This window comes from Miscanthus floridulus, chromosome 6, assembly GCF_019320115.1.
Source record: "Miscanthus floridulus cultivar M001 chromosome 6, ASM1932011v1, whole genome shotgun sequence".
Taxonomy (NCBI): domain Eukaryota; kingdom Viridiplantae; phylum Streptophyta; class Magnoliopsida; order Poales; family Poaceae; genus Miscanthus; species Miscanthus floridulus.
This window is the reverse complement of record NC_089585.1, coordinates 7,542,351-7,561,119: the sequence shown is the minus strand read 5'-3', so window position 1 is coordinate 7,561,119 and position 18,769 is coordinate 7,542,351. Positions and strand designations below refer to the sequence as shown.

Sequence of the window (18,769 nt, the reverse complement as noted above, 5' to 3'; positions counted from 1 at the left end):
TGCATATTTGGTGTGGATGATGTAGAGATCATAAGTGTAGATGGCTCTAACTTGATATTCAAAGGATTTAGATATGAGAATCTATACTTAGTTAATTTCAATGCTAGAGAAGCTAAATTGTCAACATGTTTGATCACTAAGTCTAGCATGGGTTGGTTATGGCATAGAAGGCTTGGTCATGTTGGAATGAAACAATTGAACAAATTGATTAAGCATGACTTAGTTAGAGGCTTGAAAGATGTCACATTTGAGAAGGACAAACTATGTAGTGCATGTCAAGCTGGAAAGCAAGTTGGGAACACACATCCTAAGAAGAGCATGATGAGTACATCCAAGGCATTTGAGTTAATGCATATGGACTTGTTTGGACCAACCACATACACTAGTATTGGTGGAAACAAATATGGATTTGTGATTGTGGATGATTTCACTAGATACACATGGGTATTCTTTCTTGGTGACAAGAGTGATGTGTTTGCAACATTCAAATCTTTTGTCAAGGGTATTCACAATGAGTTTGAAACAACCATCAAGAAAGTTAGAAGTGACAATGGTAGTGAGTTCAAGAATACTAGAATTGATGAGTTATGTGATGAATTTGGAATTCGACATCAATTCTCGGCCAAGTATACTCCTCAATCAAATGGGCTAGTTGAAAGAAAAAATAGAACCTTGATTGATATGGCAAGATCAATGTTGAGTTAGTACAATGTGAGTCATTCATTTTGGGCCAAAGCAATCAACACGGCTTACTATTATAGCAACCGACTCTATTGTCACCCCATGATGGAGAAGACACCCTATGAGCTTTTGAATGGAAGAAAGCCCAACATAGCATACTTTCGAGTTTTTGGTTGTAAATGCTATATATTGAAGAAAGGCACTAGATTGAGCAAGTTTGAAAAGAAATGTGATGAAGGTTTTTTGCTTGGTTACTCCACTACTAGCAAGGCTTATAGAGTTTGGAATTTGGCTAGTGATACTCTTGAGAAGGTTCATGATGTGGAGTTTGATGAAACAAATGGTTTCCAAGAGGAAGATGAGAATCTAGATGATGTAAGAGGCACTCAATTGGTCAATGCAATGAAGAACATGGACATTAGTGAGTTAAGGCCAAGAGAGGTGATTGATGTTGAAGATGACAATAATTAAATGCTCTCTAACTCAAATATGCAAGCTAGTGGCTCTCATGATCAAATCCAAGCAAGCACTAGTAATGGCAATGTGCAAGATCAATAAATGGCTAGTTCATCATCTCAACCAAGTGATCAATCAAATACTAGCAATCAAGTGCAAGTGCTTCAACCAACCAATGTTGCAAGAAATCACCCATTGGACACTATCATTGGTGATATTTCAAGAGGTGTGCAAACAAGATCAAGATTGGCATCATTTTATGAGCATTTCTCATTTGTGTCATCCATTGAACCTAAGAAGATAGATGAAGCTTTGAGGGATGTTGATTGGATAAATGATATGCATGAAGAGCTAAACAACTTTATAAGAAACCAAGTATGGGATTTAGTTGAGAGGCCTAAGGATCATAATGTGATTGGAACTAAGTGGGTCTTTCGGAACAAGCAAGATCAAGATGGGATAGTAATAAGGAACAAAGCAAGATTAGTGGCTCAAGGTTACACTCAAGTTGAAGGTCTTGGCTTTGGAGAAACATATGCCCCGGTTGCAAGATTAGAAGCAATTAGGATCTTGCTAGCTTATGCTTGTGCCCACAACATCAAGTTGTACCAAATGGATGTAAAAAGTGCATTTCTAAATGGGTACATCAATGAGCTTGTGTATGTTAAGCAACCTCCCGGTTTTGAAGATGAGAATAAACCCAACCATGTCTATAAGTTGAGAAAGGCTTTGTATAAATTGAAACAAGCACCTAGAGCATGGTATGAGAGATTGAGAGATTTCCTACTCTCTAAGGGATTCAAGATGAGAAAGGTTGACACCACTCTCTTCACCAAGAAGCTTGGAAGTGACTTGTTTGTAATGCAAATCTATGTTGATGATATCATCTTTAGATCAATAAATTAAGAATTTTATGAGGAGTTTGGCAAGATGATGGCAAGTGAGTTTGAGATGTCTATGATTGGAGAACTTAGTTACTTCCTTGGTCTTTAAATCAAGCAAATGAAGAATGGCACATTTGTGAGTCAAGGCAAGTATATCAAGGACATGCTCAAGAAGTTTGAAATTGATAAGAGTAAAGCTATTAGTACACCAATGGGGACAAGTGGAAGCTTAGATAGTGATGCTAGTGGCAACATGGTAGATCAAAAGATATATCGATCTATAATTAGAAGCCTACTCTATATGACCGCATCAAGGCCAGATGTGATGTTTAGTGTATGCATATGTGCTAGATTTCAAGCCTCACCAAGAGAAAGTTATTTGAAGGCAACTAAGAGAATATTAAGGTATTTGAAGCATACATAACATGTTGGATTATGGTATCCTAAAGGAGCAAGATTTGAGTTGATTGGATATTCGGACTCCGATTATGCGGGATACAAAGTTGAGAGAAAGAGCACATCAGGCATATGTCAACTATTGGGAAGATCACTTGTATCTTGGACATCAAAGAAGCAAAATAGTGTAGCACTTTCAACCGCCGAAGCGGAGTACATTTCGGCCGGTAGTTGTTGTGCTCAATTACTTTGGATGAAGGCTACTTTGAGTGACTTTGGAATCAAGTTCAAGCAAGTACCATTGCTATGTGACAATGAAAGTGCCGTAAAGCTCACCAACAACCCGGTTCAACACTCAAGAACAAAGCATATAGATGTCCGTCATCACTTCATAAGAGATCACCAACAAAAAGGGGATATTTGCATAGAGAGTGTGGGCACCGAAGATCAACTTGCCGACATATTCACCAAGCCACTTGATGAGAAGAGGTTTTACAAGCTAAGGAATGAATTGAACATACTTGACTTCTCCAATATGTGTTGATGCAACCCCATTATATGACATGCCTCTCCTTCGAGCAATCCAAGGTAAAAGTTGATTGGCATGGCATACATCTTTGCTAAGGACATGATTAGTGTATCTAGATATATTTCACATTTGAATAGGCTCATTCATGAAAATCAAATGAATTTGATGCTTGTATGGTACCACTATTACTTGTATGTTTAAAATGATCTAGTGGTAGCATATGACATATTTGTGGGCTTGTAAACCTAGTGTTTGATTTAGAAAATGAGCTATAAGTGTTTAACTCAACATGGTACAAGATAACCCTTATTTGGAGGTGTGAAGAAACTTGTCCTTGGATCAAACCGAGTTAAATATCTTTTGCAAGTAATCTAGATTGAACCAAATTGGGAAAATGATCCGCATTTCACATGGTTTCACCCCAATCTATCTATAATTTGAACCTATCTCTACTTCAAGCCTTTGTGGTCATTGATGACAAAGGGGGAGAGAAAACAAAGATATGAGTGATAGGGGAGTATTTGACATAGGGGGAGAGATATGATAAAAGAAAGGGATCAATTAAAATTTTGAGCATACAAATAGGGGGAGCAAGCTCATAAACTTATATGGTGCATTTGAATGAGCATTACATATGTTTGCTTGCATGGCATAAGTTTTAATTTCAAATATCCATGCTTGTGTGGTGTATGCTAGTTGTAGGTTTGAATATTGAAATGAAAAACTAGCATGCATAGGCTAAGTAACTAGACTTATATTCTTTCTATAGAAACTAGACCCTTGCATGTAATGTTGATCTCACGGGGTATTTTAGTTTTTGTATATGTCTAGTTACTAATGGTGCTAAGGATGGTATATTGGTGCACTTCGATTGGTATCACGCTTCAAAGGTCCATCTCTTATACCTTAGCATCATTTGGTAGAAATTGACTTCTATATATCCTATCTAATCATATGTGCAAAGCTTCAATCCAAACTCTTAGCACATATGTAGGGGGAGCAATTGCTATCATATGGAGTTCATGAAACTTGCCCATATCCTTTACACATGGTAAATATGCTTGGTCAAGCAACATGGATTCAAATGTACTTTAATTCATATCATTGTATAAGGGTTGTCATCAATTACCAAAAAGGGGGAGATTGAAAGCTCTAGTTTGGTTTTGGTTAATTGATGAAACCATAAGTGCTAACCTAGTTTATCAAGATGATTATGAGATAGGTAGCACTACTCTAAGTGATGAAGCAATGGCGAAGATCATGACAATGGTGATGGCATGGTGATGGTCAAATGCTTAAACTTGGAAAAGAAGAAAGAGAAAAACAAAAGGCTCAAGGCAAAGGTATAAAATGTAGGAGCCATTTTGTTTTAGTGATCAAGACACTTAGTGAGTGTGATCACATTTAGGATAGATAGCCGTACTATTAAGAGGAGTGAAACTCGTATCGAAATGCGGTTATCAAAGTGCCACTAGATGCTCTAATTCATTGCATATGCATTTAGGATCTAGTGGAGTGCTAACACCCTTGAAAACATTTGTGAAAATATGCTAACACATGTGCACAAGGTGATACACTTGGTGGTTGGCACATTTGAGCAAGGGTGAAGAAGTTAGGGTTGAAATGGAGTTGGTCGAAATGATGACGGCGTCGGTCTACTGACCGAACGCTGGGTCACTCAGCCACCGGACGCTGATAGGCTGCGTCCGGTCAAACTGACAGGTCTGCATAGTATCTAGGGTATTACAGTAGATGCTGGTCTATGTCCGGTCAAGGTGGACTGGACGCGTCCGATCAAAGAAATACGCCTCGGGGAGCTTACTAGAAACGACCAGACGTTGGGGCTTCAGCATCCGGTCAGTTTTGCCGGAGCGTCCGGTCAGCTTCGTAGCTGTTGAAATCTGACAAACAGCGTTTGAAGTAAGTGACGCGTGGCGTCCATCGGACGACCAGACGCTGAGGGCCAGCATCCGGTCAGTCTGACCGGAGCGTCCGGTCAGAGCGCGTTTTGCCCAATGAAGGGGTATAACGGCTCTATCTTATGGGAGCTTCTATTTAAGCCCCATGACTGGCTCAAGCTCACTCTCTTGCACATTTTCATTGACATAGCAACCTTGTGAGCTTAGCAAAAGTCCTCCCACTCATCTCCATCATTGATTCATCATCTTTATGAGATTGGGAGAGAATCCAAGTGCATTGCTTGAGTGATTGCATCTAGAGGCACTTGGCATTCATGTTGCGCTGCGGATTTCGCTTGTTACTCTTGGTGGTTGCCACCACCTAGATGGCTCGGTGCAGCGGTGGAGGATAGGCACGAGTTGGTGATTGTTCGTGGCCGTCTTCGGTGATTGTGAGGGGAGTTGTACCTTCCCCGGTGGAGCGCCGAAAGGTAACTCTAGTAAATTGCTCATGTCATTGAGTTACCTCACTTGTGGGTCGGTTCTTGCGGTGTCCTATCATGTGGACGAGGTTTGTAAAACACCTCTTAGCCGCCGAACCACCAAGTGTTGGTGGACACAACGGGGACGTAGCGTGTTGGCAAGCACGTGAACCTCGGGAGAAAATCGATTGTCTCTTGTCTTTGGCATTCTCCCGGTGATTGGCTATATATTCATCTTGTGATTGGTTCATCCCCTACACGTCGGTATAATCACCCTACTCACTTATTTACATTCTTGCAAACTAGTTGACACAAGCTCTTTAGTGTAATTAGAATTGAGAGCTTGCTTTATTATTTACATTCATCTAGTTGAGCTCTTTAGAGTAGCAAGATTGAGAGATCTTAGTGAGTGTTTACATAGCAAGTTTGTGTGCCTAAGTAATCATTGCAACTAGAATTGTTGGATAGGTGGCTTGCAACCCTTGTAGAGCTAGAGCAAGTTTGCATTACGCTATTTGTCATACTAATCAAATTGCTCTAGTTGATTTATATATTTTTAAATAGGCTATTCACCCCCCCTTAGCCATATTAGGACCTTTCACGATGGCTGTTGGGACCTCTTCTGTTCGTACTCCCATCCATGAAGGCAAGGGTCCTACGGAGAATGAGGATGAGGAGGACGAGGACGAGGAGGATGACTACGATGAGATTGGGATGTCTCAGCTTGGTGATGCACCGTTTCCTACACAGTTCGAGGAACAGGTACTTAAAACAACCTTTCGCCATATACGTGACAATGACTTCAACATTGTAAGTAACGATGCCTATATTGTAATTGTAGGGTACTAGTTACACTTAGCAGTACTGTCGGGTATACCCCCAGTGCGACCGCATCGATGTTGGGTTCACCCCTAACGTGCTGCCTTCACGTCCGAGGAGACAAAGGCTTCCATGGTACCCCTACACTCCTGGGGGGTAGTAGTTTAGGAGGACATGATGGACTAGTATTTGGACCCATGTACTTATGGAACATGTATGCCTAGTCCTGTGGAACTTATGTATTGATGAACTTATATTGTCGAACCTATGGAACATGTATGCCGACCCATGTACTCTATGTTGGACTTATCTTGTCATGTCGAACTTATATGGTAGTGCCACTTATGTCGAACTTACCAAGTGTTATATGTATTCATTACTTTTGTCGAACTTGTAGTTTTCTCAGTTTTCATTAAACCATCGTGACAACACAGCACAAGTCAAAGGTGGTGAACTTATGTTGAAAAATGCCTCAATGACCGCCATGCCATAGTTGGGGGCGCAGCGGCCTGGGCGCGCCATGTCAAGGTACGCAACAACAACATATGCAGCACACAACTCAATAATTAATTGTAATCTTATATCATTCTTTTGTCTACCCTCTCAGCATATTTGGTGTATTCCAAATTAGAGAAAGAATTATGAACTGTAAAAATTTAAAAAAAAACAAATGTTTCCAAGTTTCAAAGGAGAGATGTTTTCAAGGAGCATAGTAGAATTAGGTTAGCCATCATATATATCCACCATATATCCACACACATGCATATCTTGATTTGATTGTATGACTCAACTCTCTTTGAATCCGTTGTTTGACTTTACAATATATACGTTGTAAGTATGCTCTAGCTTTCTCCCTACCTATGAACTCCACATAAGCCTTAGTGGTAGGAAGAAAAAGACATAACATCTTTATTGCCTTGGTGAGGATCCACAAATACCACATATATTGAGAGACTTGAGAGTGTCATACAATGGAATCTCTGAGTTTTATTTTAAAAACTTATAAAAACTATGAAACAATGGTGGAACAAGGAACTTGAGACATAGTGCTTGACTTGATCGTTCTATCTTTCAATTGCTCAAGACCTAACTAAAGGCTGAGAAGCCCCATGATTGAAGGTAATATGGGTAAGTTTAAAAGTCAGATCAGTTTATTCTAATCCGGAGGAGAATTTTTTATTGAACACCTGTGTACTTTGAGGCTTCAAAACATTGTAGCAACTCATGATCCATTGCTGAGTTTAGCTTTGCTCAGGGACTAGCAAATGTTAAGCTTGGGGGAACTTGTTGACGATCACTAACATCAATTATAAACTGTCAACATAACCTGTATTTATACTTAATTCTATCACCAAACATAGGTATAGGGGTTTAAACTAATAAATTCTATGAGTTTTGATGAATCTGTGTGTTCAGTAGGGTTTATTCAGAAAACTATCAAGGAGGACCTATGAAAGGTCCTAATGGCTAGAGGGGGGGGTGAATAGCCTAATAAAATTTCTACAACAACACTTAACAAAGTGGTTAGACAATTATGAGGCGAAGCGAGTGTTGCGCTAGCCTACTTAAAATGCAAGCCACCTACCACAATTCTAGTTTAGATAGTGTCTATTCACACAATAGCAAAGACACTATCCTATGTTAGTGTGCTCTCAAAGACTAACTAAAGAGCCACACCAACCAAGCAAGCAAGCTCTCACAACTAGCTACACTAAAGAGCTTGTCAACTAGTTTGCGGTAAAGTAAAGAGAGTGATTAGGATAGTTATACCGCCGTGTAGATGAAGTACCAATCAATCACAAAGATGAATAACAATGGAGACCAATCACCTCGGAATCAAAGGATGAACACAATGATTTTTACCGAGGTTCACTTGCTTGCCGGCAAGCTAGTCCTCGTTGTGGCGATTCACTCACTTGGAGGTTCACGCGCTAATTGGCTTCACACGCCAAACCCTCAATAGGGTGCCGCACAACCAACACAAGATGAGGATCACACAAGCCACGAGCAATTCACTAAAGTACCTTTTGGCTCTCCGCCAGGGACAAGGTCAAGAACCCCTCACAATCACCACGATCGGAGCCGGAGACAATCACCACCTCCGCTCGACGATCCTTGCTGCTTCAAGCCATCTAGGTGGCGGCAACCACCAAGAGTAACAAGCGAAATCCGCAGCGAAACACGATCACTAAGTGCCTCTAGATGCAATCACTCAAGCAATGCACTTGGATCACTCCCAATCTCACTATGATGATGAATCAATGATGTAGATGAGTGGGAGGGCTTTGGCTTAGCTCACAAGGTTGCTATGTCAATGAAAATGGCCAAAGATATAAGCCACAGCCGGCCATGGGGCTATAAATAGAGCCCCCATCAAATAGAGCCGTTATACCCCTTCACTGGGCAAAACGCGCTCTGACCGGACGCTCCGGTCATACTGACCGGACGCTGGCCCTCAGCGTCCGGTCACCCGATGGACGCCACATGTCATCACATTCAAATGCTGTTCGTCAGATTCCAATGGCTATGAAGTTGACCGGATGCTCCGGTCAAAACTGACCGGACGCTGAAGCCCCAGCGTCCGGTCGTTTCCAGTAAGCTCCCCGAGGCATGTTTTTTCGATCGAACGCATCCGGTCCACCTTGACCGGACGCAGCCAGCGTCCGGTGCTTAACCCTAGCCTACTGTGCCGTCTGACAGCTCGACCGGACGCAGCCTTTCAGCGTCCGGTCGCTGAGTGACCCAGCGTCCGGTCAGTAGACCGACGCCAGCATCATTTCGATCAACTCCATTTCAACTCTAACTTCTTCACCCTTGCTCAAGTGTGCCAACCACCAAGAATTTTGCATCCGGCGCAATAGAAAATAGACATTTCATTTTTCCAAAAGCGCCGAATCCCGCCTCGCAAGCTCGGCGAGAGGGAGAGAGGGACCCAAACCCATCTCAACCCTGCAAACACCTTGTGCACATGTGTTAGCATATTTTCACAAATATTATCAAGGGTGTTAGCACTCCACTAGATCCTAAATGCATATGCAATAAGTTAGAGCATCTAGTGGCACTTTGATAACCGCATTCCGATACGAGTTTCACCCCTCTTAATAGTACGGCTATCAAACCTAAATGTGATCACACTCTCTAAGTGTCTTGATCACCAAAACAAAATAGCTCCTATGGTTTATACCTTTGCCTTGAGCTTTTTGTTTTTCTCTTTCTTCATTTCAAGTTTAAGCCCTTGATCATCGCCATGCCATCACCATTGTCATGCTATGATCTTCATTAGCTTCTCTACTTGAAGTGTGCTACCTATGTCATGATCACTTGATAAACTAGGTTAGCACTTAGGGTTTCATCAATTCACCAAAACCAAACTAGAGCTTTCAACCTATTCGTCAAAGTAAATCACATTTATCCGCAACTAAACCGATGTGGGAAGACTTTAGAACACTCCAGAAGGCAACCCACCAAAACAGACCCCGAGAGGCTGACATGTGGGGCCGACCGGGCCCACCTGCAGGCCGGTCAGCCCATAGGACCCACCTATCAATCTCTGCTTCGAATGTCGGTTCTCCACCGTCATTGAGATCCAATCTATGCCGTCCTTTAAGTTCATTTGATCCAAGGGCTCATGATGGATGCTCCGGCCAATATATACTAGCCTCTGTCACCCTCCCTGGAGCCATCCTAAAATCCCAATTCATATTCTCCTCGTCAGGATCAGAGCCAGCTATCAAGAGAAGATTAGTCCTCTATAGGATTTAGTCTTATAATTAGAAATAGTGAGATAGAGAGTGAGGAAAGAGTTTGGAGGAGATGCCGGCCTATCGGTACTCTTTCTATGGCTTGTACCTTGGCGGAATCAAGTTCTACTTGAGCTTGCTTATGAGATTTCTCTGGTAATCAACTTCTGATTCAAGTAAGTATTTTGTTTATATTGTTCATCAAGATCACGACTCTCTTTTGAGTGCTTTATTCTCTTCCTAGGGGGAGTAGAGTATTAATCATGAGTGTAAGCGTGGTGCTTAGACTTAGGTTAATCATGGATGTACCTTGCATTCTGGATCGGTGGTAGATCGTGGTTGTGACATCAGGACTATATGGACTTGTACTATATAGTATCATTGATCCTTTGTAGTCCACCTCCCGTCTGTAGGCCAAGTAGGACCCAATTACAAAGGAAAGCATGCTCTGCTGATGTCTTTCCCTAGTAATGTCCCTAGTTGAACAGTAGAAGGCATAGCTTACTCAAGTTAGAATTAGAGAACCTCAGTTATCCTCTCTATGCTCCTATTTATCCTTAGCCTTGTTGCTACTCCTAGTTAAGTTAAACCTTAACCTAGTCGCTGCCTCTTGTTAAGTTAGACCGTAGTTAGTCTCACACATTTTTCTGTGGATACGATACTTGGAATACTTCCGGGTAAAAGCTATAGCAGTATCCGTGTGTTTGTGGATTTATATATATGCGTTAAATATACCAACACCTCCCCTTCAAGTCATCCAAGAACTTAGCTTGACCATCATAAGATTCCCACTTATATTTCCTAGTGCTCTGTTCAAACAAAAAATTAGATCATAAGTCTTAGCAAACGAAAAAATACGATTTTATGTTTTCCACAACAATAACCAACCTCATCATAGTCAACCATATGGCCGCAATAATGGCATATTCCAAGCTTCGAAGGGACTAGGCCGTAGTTGGCTTTAACACCACATTCATACATGACAGGAGGTGCTTCGATGATTATCCTTTCTTTCTTCTTTTCCTTTGCCTTTGGTGGCTCCGGCCATTGATTCTTAGGACCATAGAGCCACTCCTTGAAACGACACTTCGCAAATGCAAACACCTAAAAGAGGTGACATTAGTACATGAACACATATAGCTCAACATTTCAACAGATACACTTTCCACTTACTTCATGCTTGTTTGGACACACAAACTCCAACGTATTCTTAGGGTTTATCACAGCTCGATCTCCGCAATTGCACAGAGAAGGTTCCTCGAGTCATCTAACTGCGGCTAAGTGCTTCTCCTTAGTCGTCATTGGCGGGGAGTTAGGGGGAGGTGCAACCCACCGCTTGAAGTGCTCACGTGGATGTCTCCCTCTCCACCAATCGCCGAAAAGAAGGTACCTTAGGTCAAGCTTGTCTGAACCGTCGATCCACTGAAAGAAAATGCACCTCTCATGGGCCTACACAACGAGATTCCAACAAAATATTAGTAACCGACTAACACGAATGAAGAAAAAAAGAAAGTGGAAATAATTACTTACATTAAAACGACTGCATATGTAGAAGCAACGTACCGCTGTGTCTGGATGTCTCGATTGAAACACGTCGGCCGGGAAACTACAGTCACAGTTAGGGACAGGGAGGTCAGGAGAGACAGGGGCATCTTTGCTAGACGCGTTGGGGTATAATTCTCTAGGACGACCCCGTTTTTGCCAAAACTCCTCCCGATACATGTCTTGCATCTAACAAAACAGTTGTAATTTAGCACAAATCAAAACATCGCAAATTAATATAAAGGAGAACCATTTGCATTAAAATGAAAAAAATATAACCTACACTTACGAACAAAAATTAAGCTTAGACTAAACATGGTAAACATAGTTCTAACTAACCAATTAACCTTAACATTGACAATCCTAATCCCTATCCTTCAATCTAACGTTCTAACGAACTAATATTTTTCTCCAAACCCTCACTACCAATTCTAATCCTTGAATCCACCATTCAAACAACTAATAAGAGCATCATTACCTTAACCAAGGCCGATGACGAGCTTGGGGGAAGGTAGGAAGGGGGCGGCAAGGGAGGGAAGGGCGGCGGCCGGGCGCGCGGGAATCTAGAGGCGGCGGCGCGGGCGCCTCGAGCTCCAATCAAGCAGACAGACAGAGAGAGGGAGCCCTCGACGCAACGGTTAAGTTCGGTTTCGCCGCACCATGACGGGTGGCGCGGCAGCCCAGCCACGTCAGCGGCCAACGCGGCTGACTGCCACGACGCCACCCCCGCCACGCTGCCATGCATGACGCGGCAGTTTGATTTTGCCGCATCATGCGAATAGGCGCGGCCAAAATTGTTTGTTTTAAAAAAAACAGTGTCAAATTTAAAAATAGCTTTAAAGAAGTGTTAAAAATAAAATAAAAATCACGCCGGAGAAGGGGCATGGATGATTTCCAAGGAGCTCCTGGCGGTGGCAGATTTCGATGGCTCGAAATCACTAGATGAGATTGATTTTTCCTTCATTCCCATCTGGATCCGAGTCTCACGGCGGACAATGGGGCTAATGAACAAGACGGTGGTGGCCACGATTGTTGACGAGGTGGGTGAGTTAATGAAGGTGGCCATCTTGATTTGTTTTCACGGCTATCTGACTCTTTCAGCCTCTTTAACAAACCATCATAAGCGAGCGAAAGAATTAACAAACATTGGCACACAAGATTGTTTGCTTTCATAACGTTACAACATATCATATATGCATAGACAGGTACAGTGTCTACCAGCAGCACCAGCACCAAGGGTTGTTAGCAGCAGGGACAACAAACAACAATCAGCCTGCTACTTCAACAGCGCTATAGCTATTATCCTCCAGTCATGAACAGTGTCCGAAGAAGTCGTTGCTGCAGCAGCAGCGCTGTGGCTGCGGCAGGCAGCACTTCCGAGAAGGCCCAATAACTACAACATTGCAGTATCACCTGCGTTGACCGTTGATAGATTTTATTACTGCAAAATTGATCCCCGCAGCACTACCGGTAGTTACGGTAGACAGGAGTGTACATGCAGCTCTGTGCATATTTCACCAGGTCTCTGGGGGGAGGCAGACGGGTCGCCAAACCTAGGGAATTTGATGATGTCAGATCAGGCGGTATGAGACTTGGTGGTGAATACCAAGATGTAGAATGGTGTCTGCAAAAGCAAAACAGAGGATGTGCGTACCGAGTTCATAAGCTTTTGCAGCCACGGCTGCAGCAATGTGCGCAGAGATCTTTCTAATGTTGGTGAAGGGTGGGAAGATCGATCCCTTGACAAAGTTCTCATCTGTGGCCTGATCAGCTAGTGCTGCCGCTGTTTGAATGAATGAAACATGAGATTGGTCCCTAGTCTCATCAAGTCAAGGTATTAAAAACGATTTTTTATGCCCAACGGATTCCGTTTGGAGCTACTTACAGGCGGCAAGAAGCATGTCCTCGTGGACACGGACGGCTCCAGAAATAACAAGACCGAGGCCGAGTCCAGGGAAAATGTAGGCATTGTTCGACTGTTGTAAATAGCACAGTTGAGTTAGCAAAACAACTTATGTTTTGTGGGTGTTTACACCAGCAAGATTGCATTGCCTAGTAGGATTTAATACTAGAAGCAAGTTGTACCTGCCCCGGTACAAAAGTCTTCCCATCATACTCCACAGGGGCAAACGGACTGCCACTGGCAAATACTGCACGACCCTGAGCATAGAGTGCAAATAAAGAGGTATGAGTTGCAAACTACAGAGTATAGACCCCACAAGTTTCTTTCCAGAAATCAGCCACTTCTTTTTTTTTGTCCAATTAGATCACAGTTTAATAAACCGGAAACTGAGCACGGATAATCTTCTAGTGATGGCTACATTCAAAATGGTAGTCGGACAGTGCACAAAATACCAAATGTTTTGACTCGAGTGGACCAATTTGCAGATCAAACTCTGCACAAGGTGATTAGACAGCTCACCTGAGTCCAGCTATATGCTTGTTCAGCAGTACATTCAGAATGTGAGGTTGGATTTGACAGTGAAAAGATGATAGGCCTCTGCATTTATAATTAGCAATACCAGAGGTCAGCTTTCCATCCTCACAGTATACCACCAACAATGTCAGAAAACAGAAGAAAAAAATTACGCCCCAAGAGAGAATGCAATTCTAGCACGGTGTTATGGTTTAGTATCCTAAGTTCGATCAATTATAGATAAAAAAGTATAAATATTTATGATATTAAATAAATATCATTAGATTAATTACGAAATGTATTTTCATAACAAATTATTTTGGAGCTGTAAATATGAATAGTATTCACTGGAAATTTGGTCAAACATGAACCACTTTTGCTGGCATGCAACCCATAGTTGCACCCTCTTCTGGACGGAGGGAGTACCTCATTGAAGGAAGCCATGGCCTCAACAACTTCTTTTGTGAATGTTCTTCCAACTCCAGATGTCCCAATCAGAACTGTAGGTTTGATGGACTGGAGGATATGACAAAAGGTTAGTAAATTATTTTTTATGGAAAAAGCACAAACAGCACAGCTTTAAGCGAAGGCAGCAGCTGATAATGAACTTTAGTACAATCTTAAATGCACATGAGTGTGACTACCTGAACAGCATCATACAAGGTTCCCAAGGGCTCATGCTCATGTGCCCAAGGTTTTTTGAATGGCTGAAGGGAGTTTTTACGAGAGTCAACAATCAAACCCTGTATACAAAATATCGCGTTAGGACGTCAGATAAACAGGTGAGCAAACATTGCACTAGCAACAGAGCATTTTCCTTTGGTTACACACCTTTGAGTCCACCAGCCAAACCTTCTTGCGGCACTCTTCAATTGGAGCCTTCGTCTATAAATCAATCCGACCAGTACATGTAGTAAGAACTAGAACAAAGGAAACCTACCACACATTCAGATACTAAAATAATGTAGCTAGCTACCTGTTTTGAAATCTCAAGAGCAATGAGTTCTGCAATACCAGTTCCAGCCTGAAATCAAATACATTATCAGAATCTTATTGATGGGTCTACTTTCCTTGATAAAATAGAATCTTACTAATAGTCACAATCTCAATTCAAAACATACTAGTACAGTATGCTTCGACAATTGGGTGACAAAGGAAATAACGAGATGTTTTAACTAACCTCCCCAGCACCAAGGAACAAATAAGTCTGCTCTGCCAGGGTCCCACCAACCATCTTGAGTGCTGCTGACAAACCTGCAAGGACCACTGATGCTGTGCCCTGCAAACATTCATATTTCCAAATCGGTACCAATCACAAAAGGCAATAAACTGAAGGATGGTTATCTCAATTAATTAAGGTTGTCCCCTGGTATCAGTAAAAATAAAAATACCATGGGTTGTTCCATTTACCTGGATATCATCATTGAAAACAAGATGGCTCTTGCTATATTTTTCAAGCAAATCAAAGGCATTATGATTGGCGAAGTCCTCAAACTGTCCAAAATTTACAGTGTAACATTTTGGGATAAAGAGTAAATTGATCCGGCATAGCAAAAGTACAATGTTGAGTCTAACTCACCTGAATGAGGACTTTCTCACCGTAGATTTGCTTAGCAGCAGCCATGAACTCTTCCATAAGCTCATCATACTCCTGCCATTAAGGAAAATGCACAGATAAGATCTCAAGCGTCACATATTTTGCGAATTCCTAACTCCCAGAAATCTTGACACAACTACATACCTCGCCAGTTGCACGTTTTTGCCGGAGTCCAATGTAGAACTCATCATTAAGCAGTTTCTCATTATTTGTGCCAACGTCAATTGTGATAGGCAAACACTGCAACGTAATTTAGAATTCACCAATTGAGATAACTTAGTTGTTTGTTGGTACCAAACATACAGGACCATTACAAGAGATGCAACCAAAAAGGGGACAGAAAATATATGAACGCTTACAGCTGATGGACGAACTCCTCCAAGAGCAGTGTATAGAGCAAGCTTGCCTACAGGAATTCCCATTCCCTATAGAAGGATTCAGTATAATATAAGCAAAGGCCCTCAAGTAATACGCAACTAATGAGAATCATACCTGACAACCCAAATCTCCAAGTCCCAAGATTCGCTCACCATCAGTAACACAGATAACTTGAATGTCCCTATGTGGCCAGTTCCTTAGAACTTCTAGGACCCTCCCCCTGGAATGCACCTCGAGGTCAGTCCAGATCACATAGGTAGATGGGAAACAGCTATATATTTTTTGTAAAGTTCAAGCAAATACAGGCACACATACTTGTCCCTCAGGCTGACATACAGACCCTGTGGTTGTCGAAAGATGGACCCATACTTCTGGCAGGCCTCACCTACAGTTGGTGTGTAAACAACAGGAAGCAGCTCCTCCACATTATCAATTAAAAGCTTGTAGAAAAGCCTCTCGTTCCTCTCCTGAAAACAGGAGGTGTTAAGCACAATGATGCAACCAACCATTCATTCTAAGTGAACATATCATATCAATTATGCTGGCAGTCGCAAGCTTTCATATAAGAGTAGAAAGGATAAACTGGGATACCTGAAGGTCCATCATGGCCATATAGCGCTGCAAAGGGACCTGATACTGCCGCAGGTTGTGCATGATCTTCTTAATCTACACATACATTAACGTGATCTTCAGTAAATAAAAAGAAAGAAAGAAAGGTCAACACAAGAACAGATACTGTTCTAGCCAGTATTGTGCCCCATACTTGGAGTTCCTGAGACACAACTGCCGGAGGAAGCAGTCCACGCAAGTAGTGTGCATCCCTCTCCTTCTCCGTGAAGGCAAGACCCTTGTTGTGATGTGGATCCCTCAAAAGGGTGTAACCGCTGATGTAGAAATAAGACACGTCAGCATATTTTTCAACCAAGTGAAGGAAACTTATTTATTGGAAAGTATTATGGTCGTAGATTCAGAGAAAAGCTTTGCAAGCAGCCATGAATATTCTAGAGCCCAGTTTTTTTTTTCTTTGGGTGACATGGCCATATTGATGCTTGACAAGCTATCATTGTGCGTGCGGCGAATGTTATCATTCACAGTGGATTACGTGAAAAATTCGATTTGGCAGTATATTGCCACAATATGGTTGCAGTTTAGTATCAATTTCCATCATATTTCACTGTCGAAGGGGTAGTGGATGAAACCAGACAAATTTGTATCGCTGTGGGCCAGCTTAGAATATACTTGCACGAAACACGAACAATCCAAAGCAAAGTGGACAATTCCCGGCTTTGCTCAATAACTCTGGACCTAACTCAGCATGAGTTCATCTGTGACTCCAACCTGATTCAGAATTCTACGACAACGCCAAAAAATCATTCCGAATTCAGAATTCTACAACACCGCCAAAGAAACATTCTGAAACTGAAACTTGCTAGAAACTCCCATGTGACATATGGTGATTTAACAAATCTAGACTATATCAGATTGGACTGTTCGTTTCATTGAAATTTGACTTATGCTGATGCGATTTGTTTCGAGGAAAACACTGTTGGTTCACCGCTAAAGTAGTGCCGAAGAACAGGCAAGCTGGAGCACGTTTTGATAAATTATTATTTTGAAACTAAAACAAAAGGCAAAATAAAGGGGAAGTTTGGGAAGAATGCAGCTAGTCAAGCACGCGAGCACTAATAGAACCAAGCATTTAGATTTGACTAGACGTATTACGTATAATCAAGCAATAGTAGAATTAGAACCAATATGGTAGAGCTAGACAGCCAAAAGCCTCACGCATCTACTACACTCCTAAACACGTCAGCATCACGAGGACGAAACCATGTACGAAGCCCGGATCAACACGAGAGTCTGAACCAAACCAGCAAAAGTAAATAAATAAACCCAGATCGGCGCATCGAGACCTCCGCCCGCCCACATACCCAGATCCAATTCCCGAATTCACACACCTGCCGCGATTCGCCGGCTCACCTCGCGACGGAGAAGGCCCAGGGCGTGACGGGCAGCTCCTCGGTGTCCCTGTCCTCGCCGTAGGGGTCCTCGACGACGCCGGCAGCCGCCGCCACCTCCTCCGTCTCCGTCTCCGTCTCCGTCTCCGTCTCCGTCTCCGTCTCCGTCTCCGTCTCCGCGGCTGAGCCCATCGCGACCGCCTCCACCCGCTTCGGCGGCAAGGCGCGCACCTTGGCCGCCGCGGCCCTCCTCCGCAAGGTGTTCCTGTAGTTCTGGCATCCGTCGCAGCTGCTGCCACCGCCCTCGCTCCGTGCTCCCCGCTTCCACTGCGGGTGCGGAGAATAAACAGACACAACACACAAGCTCAGGTGGTGGCAACTTGGGCTGGCTGTACGTACGAGGAGAGTAGGTAGCCCGCAATTGCGAGGTCTAAACCGCGCGGGGCGCGGAGCACCGGGAAGAAGGCGTAGCGGAGGGAAGATGGTGCAGAAGGGAAGGGTGGTTAGGCCGCTCGTGGAACGTACGTACCGCGGAGGCGGGGGACGCGGCGGCAACGGCGGCGGTGCGCGCGGACATCATGGTGGCGTCGAGTTCGGGGAATGCCTGGAGTGAGGGAGGCGGGAGCGGCGCGGCAGTGGCAACTGGCGTCCTCCTCGTCCCTCTTCGCAGCCGGCAGCGTGGAGAGGGGAAATGCGGGTGGCGAGGGATCTCGTATAAAAAGGGAAAGCGAGGGGGCTCGAGCCGGCTCGGGTCGGGGCGCTGGGCGTTCTAGTTTCCGCGTGTGCCGCGCACGTGGACGGGGCCGCGATGGGGCCGGGTTGGGTCGTTGGGACTTGGGACTAGGTGCACTGCTTTGGTCGCAGTCGCAGAGAATTTTTATACTATGCCCTTGTTTAGATTACAACTTTTCTCAACCTGATGAATAGTACCACTTTCGTCTTATTTGATAAATATTGTTCAATCATGGACCAACTAGGCTTAAAAGATTTATC

The 18,769-nt window shown here is 43.2% G+C and overlaps 2 protein-coding genes across 2 annotated transcripts in view; one reads left to right on the top strand and one right to left on the bottom strand.

The window, feature by feature from the left end:
* LOC136461588 (proteasome subunit beta type-7-A-like) overlaps positions 1-18,769 on the top strand; it is a 139,402-nt gene that overhangs the window by 14,366 nt on the left and 106,267 nt on the right. The gene's annotated exons all lie outside the window — the stretch shown is intronic.
* LOC136461587 (NADP-dependent malic enzyme, chloroplastic-like) lies at positions 12,574-18,464 on the bottom strand. Its single transcript, XM_066460872.1, has 20 exons — positions 18,306-18,464; positions 17,799-18,103; positions 16,582-16,702; positions 16,410-16,484; positions 16,134-16,285; positions 15,933-16,038; positions 15,800-15,865; positions 15,585-15,680; positions 15,423-15,494; positions 15,254-15,337; positions 15,024-15,122; positions 14,820-14,867; positions 14,675-14,728; positions 14,488-14,586; positions 14,270-14,359; positions 13,850-13,927; positions 13,513-13,587; positions 13,313-13,403; positions 13,082-13,210; positions 12,574-12,980 (listed from the first exon to the last, which is right to left on the bottom strand). Exons 1-20 carry the CDS (start codon positions 18,354-18,356, stop codon positions 12,892-12,894), a joined length of 1,980 nt encoding a protein of 659 aa, XP_066316969.1. The 5' UTR covers positions 18,357-18,464; the 3' UTR covers positions 12,574-12,891.

Coding starts and splice junctions, on each gene's coding strand:
- LOC136461587 (XM_066460872.1), bottom strand. CDS start 18,356: ATGATGTCCGCGCGCACCGCCGCCGTTGCCGCCGCGTCCCCCGCCTCC. Junction 18,104..18,305: donor CCGCGTCCCCCGCCTCCGCG/GTACGTACGTTC, acceptor CCGCACCCGCAG/TGGAAGCGGGGAGCACGGAG. Junction 12,981..13,081: donor TGCAAAAGCTTATGAACTCG/GTACGCACATCC, acceptor CAAATTCCCTAG/GTTTGGCGACCCGTCTGCCT.